Source organism: Puma concolor, chromosome C1 (genome assembly GCF_028749965.1).
Source record: "Puma concolor isolate L17-30 chromosome C1, mPumCon1.1.hap2, whole genome shotgun sequence".
Classification (NCBI taxonomy): domain Eukaryota; kingdom Metazoa; phylum Chordata; class Mammalia; order Carnivora; family Felidae; genus Puma; species Puma concolor.
This window is the reverse complement of record NC_141674.1, coordinates 148286698-148293313: the sequence shown is the minus strand read 5'-3', so window position 1 is coordinate 148293313 and position 6616 is coordinate 148286698. Positions and strand designations below refer to the sequence as shown.

General features: G+C 44.7%; 1 protein-coding gene across 2 annotated transcripts in view; it reads left to right on the top strand.

The window, feature by feature from the left end:
* The first annotated feature begins 1774 nt into the window (after nt 1-1774).
* Nucleotides 1775-6616, top strand: part of ACVR1C (activin A receptor type 1C) — an 83738-nt gene continuing 78896 nt past the window's right edge. The window contains exon 1 of one of the 2 annotated variants that reach the window (XM_025930837.2): nt 1775-2082. In XM_025930837.2, coding sequence (XP_025786622.2) covers nt 2010-2082 — 73 coding nt within the window. In that variant the 5' untranslated portion in view covers nt 1775-2009. The remainder of the gene's footprint in view (nt 2083-6616) is intronic. The other variant, XM_025930819.2, reaches the window with a different exon arrangement.

The following is a 6616-nucleotide window of genomic DNA, read 5'->3' as shown; positions in this document are numbered from 1 at the left end:
GCAGACGATGCACTATTAGACTCACAGGACAGTGTTTCGTTTGTTTAGAATATTAAAGTCATTCAATATTAGACTTCTTGGCTAATACCCTCGCTTTTTTAGAAGATCAGAGCTTGCCAACATGCAAGAGACATGTATTCAAGAGACAAAACAAATATTGCAAGTAAATACCTGACAAGAGTGTAATGCCTGATGATTTACCAATGCTTTCCACATTCACTACTCTTTTTAAATCTTGGCCACGGTTCCAAGAAACAGGGAGAGATAAAGTGCCATTTACTTTTGAGGAAGCAGGCCCAGACACTAAAACCTGTTCTTTCAGCTCCAAATCTCATGATCCAATGGTAGATCACAATCTAGAGTTCAGTTATCAAATAGTGATCAAGCCAAATCAGCCAAAATATTATGTGCCCTAGCATTTTCTTGCCTTTTTTTTTTAAAGCATCTGTTTTGTGGGTGTCTGGAAGGGCTCAGGCTTGTCCCACATCTCCATTTTTGTTTTGTTTTGTTTTGTTTGCTTGGATCCATAATAAAATTAGAACAAAGTTTCTTTACGCTTAGGAATGTTTTGATTCATCCAAGGTGGTAATGGTGGGGGTGAGATCCTCAGGACTGTCACCAAATCCAACAAACATTGCACCCCCACTACTGTGATCTTTTGATGTGAAGTCAATTATATCCATTATTTCATCATAAGTCTTTCGTAGACCTCAGAAAGAACATACGTTATTTAGAGCTGAGGTGGGTGAGGAAGCACATAATATCTCCTACTCTAAAACAATTAATTTATATGACAATCGCTTTCCAAGGAGCCCCTTAACAGTAGCAATAACACCAGTATTTGCTTCTTGGCTTTTTGTGTTGTTCAGGTTAAAACAAACTCATCCACTTTAGCGTACAGGCTACATATATGAATTGAATTTTGGGCTAATTTTTATTAGCTGGTAATGTTACCCTTATATTTTCAATCACAGCCCACACGGGAAGCAAACCATTCGATAAAGCAGCGCCAGGAATTAAATCCAAACAAGTTTCCAATATATTACTTTAAATCATTCTTCACCTTCCCTTAATCCGTGGGTAGGATTCCCCTCCCCTGGCCCAGTATTTCCGCTGCAAGGTAGCTTCCAAAGATCATAGGAGGAGTCCTCTGCCTCTAAGCCTGCATGATGGTCATATCTCCCGGGCGCAGGTGGTCCAGCTTTGGTGGCCAGTCTTAGAGGGGAAGGTTACCTGAAACCTCAGGTAAGAGAGAAAGTTTAAGGCCTAACTATAGGTAGCTAAGGCAGTCAGGGAATTGGTTATTTCCAGGGCTGAACAGAGAGGGCGCCCTTCCACAGAAGCATGCACCGCCAGGACATGGTGGTGGGATGAGCCCCGCACGAATACCTGTGGTTGTCTCACGGCTCAGTCTAGTTAGAAAACCTTTAGGGCCCTGGACTACCAACGAATGTCTGGAGACCTGGACGGGTGGATCTCCTGTAGGAGACAGTAGAGAGACCACCAGGGAGCCACCGCTGCATGGTTTAAGTTTTCCCAAAGCCTCAGTCGGGCTCTGCCTCGTGTCCCAACGCCTTTCCCAGCTATCGGGTCCTGGGGGTTCCGCGCCACCCAACCGTTTTTCTAGCCCCCAGCTCTGGGCGGTCTCACTGCCTGGCGCTCTGGCGGCTTTTGCCCGCCTGGCCGGCCGCGCCAGGCCCCGGGCGGCTGCGAGAGGGCGCAGGGGGCGGAGGCGCAGCGGGGGCGGGCTCTGTCCCCCTCCACCCCCCTTGCAGCCTGCTGCCGGGGCCGGTGGCAGGAGCGCCGCGCACCGCCAGCCGCTTGGGGCGGGGGATGGGGGAGGTTGGAGAGGGGAGCGCCCGCATGGATTAGAGCCAACTGCGCTCTTCAAAAGGGTGCCGGGCTGTGCTTCCCTCCCGCGGCCCGGGAACTTCAAAGCGGCCCGCGCTGCCCGGACCGCCTAGCTCCGCTCTGGGACCTCGAAGCCCCGGAGCGGCCGCCTGGTGGCCATGACCCGAGCGCTGTGCGCGGCGCTCCGCCAGGCTCTCCTGCTGCTCACCACCGCCGCCGCGCTCTCGACAGGTACGACGGGCGCTCCTTCGCCCGCGCCCGTGAGGTGGGAGTCGGGGGGGTGGGGGTTGGGGCGGCCTGCGGGTGGGCACGCGGGTGGGCTAGAAGGTGCTGCGAGCACTTGGACTTCCCGGAGTGGGAAGCGCTGGAGTGGGAAGAGCCAGCTGGACTGAGGGGGCTCGGGATAGGGCGCAGCGTGGGCACCTCTGACGGCTGGTAACCATAGGGGTAGACAGGTGTGTTGGGGACGAAGCCGCCAGGAGGAGAGGAAAAAGCGAGAGGGACGTGGGAGTATGGCTAGTAGGGGTGAGGTGGGTGACAAATTTGGGGGTAGTTTGCAGCGGAGGGAGTAGGAGAGCGTGTCTGTGGGTGTGCGGAGGGCTGGGAGTTGAGTGGCGCCAGGAGTTCCCCGTATACGGGGGCTTCGGGAAAGCCCTGTACTGAGGTTAGGAGAGCTGAGCAAGGATTGTGGCATGGTGGTGGCGAAGCGGTGGGGAATGGTGGTGGCGATTCGGTCTGAGTTTTAGGAGGCGAGGGATATCTCAAAAGCCGCTGGTGCCAAGCGATGTAGGCGGGAGAGGGAGCTTAAATCTGCGTGGTTTGCAACGCACATTGCTTTCGAGGTACGATCTTTACTAAGAGTTGCCGGGGAAAAAAATTCTGGCAAGCGCCCCAGCGTTTTTAACAGGTCTCTGCCTTGATAGGCTAAATAGAGCCCTCGGCCCAAGCTAAAAACCAACGTTTCTTCTAATGTTTACTAGAAACTGGGGCAAATGCATCTTCGCTAAAATCCTAGTGTGCTGTGATGAAAAACCCTTTAACTCTAAAACTGTTTTCCTTATAACATTATCCTTGGTTGTGGAGACCAGCGGCAGATTCCTTGCTAACTCATTCTTCAAACATTTCAATCAGAGATTTAAGACATTTGCACACAAAAACCTGGTGTTTTTCCGTAGAGCTGTATTTTGTCCGAAGCTGATTCTGATGCATTTTTGTTTTCCTAGATGACAATCTGTTTGACATTAATAGCTATACTCCAGGGTGGGTAGTTTTCCTTTTAGTGACATGTGCAGGGGAATGTTTTGAATAGTATGATTGCTGTCATGTGCAGATTTCGTGTTTCAGATGTCCTGAGAGAATCACTAAATACAATATTCAAATGAAAATTGATTATTGGAACTGATTAATTAATAATATATGAGGATTAAAGCATTTTAGTTATCTTTGGAAAAGCACAGCCTCTTAGGAGACACAGCCATCACTTAGAGACTGTCCAGGAAATGATGGGATAAAGTGAAATATTTGCATTCAGAGTTAGTAGATTCATCAATGGGAAGAAAACTGACAATGGGAAAGGCTTTATAAGAAATGATTGGAAACTTCACTAACTTGGAATACTCAAACTACTCTTGATAGATTTAATAGAATTTCCAAGAAATAAAAAAAAAGAGAAAGAAAGAAAGAAAGAAAGAAAGAAAGAAAGAAAGAAAGAAAGAAAGAAAGAAAAAAGCCTTCGACATATCAGTTTTGACTAGACACCTGTGAAATTGCCTCCACAGGCTGTCTGCACAACCCTTTTTATTTTAGGGAGCTAATAACTTTGCTGTAGACATTTTAAAAAATACTCAATTATTTTTTATCTAGCTTGAAAGGTATATTTTGTCATATGACAGAATCTTTAGAAAATTTCAGAGACCCTGGGCATACCAATATAGGAAAACATGCCATGCTATATTCTTTAAAAGGCATGGAGACTTTTGACATTGAAATGTACAAAAAAGAAAAAAAAAATAGATCATTCAAATTTGACTTTTTCCTCAAAATCTGAAGGCTCAGAAAAATGCCTGATATGGAGATAATGTGTCAATATAGTAGGAAAGTACTTATCAAAATTGAAATTTTACACTGAACTTTTTCTGTGTAAAATGGAATAATTTTCAAGTCTCTTTTGAGAACTTTATCCTTCTTTGTGTCCCACAGAAACAATGTCTATTGCTGTCTACTTTTTTGAATATTAACTTTTAAACAGATCTTTGATGATTTGGTAGAGGGAGTCAGGTAGTATATTTATTTCATCTTTTTTTTAATGTTTATTTTTGAGAGAGTGAGAGAGAGACAGACAGAGCATGAGCCGGGGAGGGGCAGAGAGAGAGGGAGACACAGAATCCGAAGCAGGCTCCAGGCTTGGAGCTGTCAGCACAGAGCCTGATGTGGAGCTCGATCTTGAGATTCCTCAAGATCATGACCTGAGCCAAAGTCAGACGTTTAACTGACTGAGCCACTCAGGCACCCCAATTTATCTCATCTTTTAAATTGTTTTCTCATGTGGTTACCTACATCGTTTTTTTGTTTTTACCTAGTCACTTTTATAAATTACATTGTTCATCCTAAGGCTCATTTTTGCAGTACATGTCATTGTTGACATGTTATATGAGAGGTTGCTGTTGGCACTATGACATTGCTGGGTGACAGAAAACACCACCTTCCAAGTTGACTCTGCGGAGTGCCTGGCCTAGGACTTTAAATATCTGAAGACGTTGATAAACCAATAACACCTTTTTACTTTGGTTGTTATTCCCCAGTATCTCTATCACCTGAGGCATGTCAGCATTAGCAGTGGGGTAGAAACCATTGCTCCTTGATGAGAATTTCAGAGGGTAACTGCTGGTTAAACTTAGAGAAAATATTTATTGGTCTGGACTGACGAAACAATTAGGCTCCTCCAAGTTACTCTAGGTATTTAGTTTCTGAGTTCCTTGTTATTTGGTAAGAAAGACCTGACATGACTTCACATTTATCATGCGTACTAAACAAAGGATTGGGACGGAATATCCTGGGGTTCTGAAGTTTGAAGCTGTGATTGGGATAATAGATGGTTTTAGACATTGCCTTCTCTACTAATTTTATGAAATTCCTTGGTCTGCTGGTTGGGAAAGGATTATTAAGAGTTGGGTAAGCTAGATGTTGGTGCTATAAAAGTGAAAAGATAACCGTTTCATTTAATAACCTGGGGGAGGGGGTCAGTTAGGGAGATTTTTTTTTTTTTTTTTTTTTTTTTTTTTTGCTCTGTACATTTTAAGCTGTGCCCGAAGTGAAAGTGAAATCCTTGGGCTGGCTGAATGTGTAAATGCAAAAGACTTTTCCACCTTTGCCCTTCTTTCGGCAGGATCATTTCCTGGTTGGTTGACACACATGTGACAAGAGGCTTCTGGTTCCAAGGAAAAGACTTCTTTGGCTCAGGAGAATCTCTGTGCAGAAGTCCTCGGGGACATACTTCTTCACTAACTGTAGTGCCTCAACCTGTTATCTAGCCTCACGTTTACAGAAGTTATCAAAGAGAGTTCCTTTGATTTGCTATCATCCTACAAAAATAAATGTAAGGTGTGAGAAAGGAATGGGGATTGACACCAAATGTTCGATCCAAGCAATGGAGGAATAGACCCTTAAGTGGGGTGGGGCCGGCTGAGCCCCCACCCTGGGCAGGGATGGAGTTGATTGGTGGCAGAGAGCTGGAGCTCAGTTTTGGCATATTGAGCTTAAAATGCCAAGTACACACTAACATGGAGATACAGCTGGTTTTTTGGGGTATGGGGTTCAGGGCACAATTCTAGGCTGAAGCTAAAAAACCAAGGGCCAAGGGTATTTATAGGTAGTTTTAAAAGACACATTACATAGAGTTGCAGATCTAGCAGAGCACAGAACACCCAATTAAATTGAATTTTAGAAGAACAACAAATAATTTTTGTATAATTATGACACAAGTATGACAGAGGACATACATATATTAAAAATTAATTGCTGTTTGGGGTGCCTGGGTGGCTTAGTCCATTAGGTGTCCTACTCTTGGTCTCAGCTCAAGTCATGATATCAAGGTTCGTGAGTTCGAGCCCTTCATTGGGGTCTGTGCTGACAGTGGAGGGCCCGCTTGGGATTCTCTCTCTCCCTCTCTCTCTGCCCCTCCCCCTCTCTCGAGCTCAAAATAAATGAATAAACTTTGAAAAAATTAATTGCCACTTCATTCTGATTTAACTGGGCGTTCTGTACTTTCACCTAGCAACCCAACATTAAAAAGAAATGTGGTGAGCTAAACGGCTTCTGCTACCTATATTCCCAGCCGTTAGATTAGAAAGGGAAGTATAGACCTCTTTTCTAGAATTTGTCTCTTACCACTTCTATTCCAGCTCTGCCACCATCCCTCTATGAATCTCCGGTCACTTCCAGTGGTTTGCATGGCATGTCTCCACTGTTTCTCTGTGGACAGAGAGAGACAGCTTTTCCTAATCTTACAATCCTCATCTTTACACAAAAGGATTGTGAAAAAGTTAGAACTCTCTAGATGCCCTGGAAATGATTGTTGTGTGAAAGCAGTTGGTTTTGCCCACATTCATGGTCTTCTGAATGTTATTGTTATTTTCAGATGCATTTTTAGAGTAGTTGCTTTTTGAGTAAGTGTTCCTATGTTTTTCTCTTTTAGGGGAAGTGCTTCCAAGCAGTAGCCAAGATACAGTTGTATTTTTCTTGGCCATACTTGCATCTCTCATTGTAG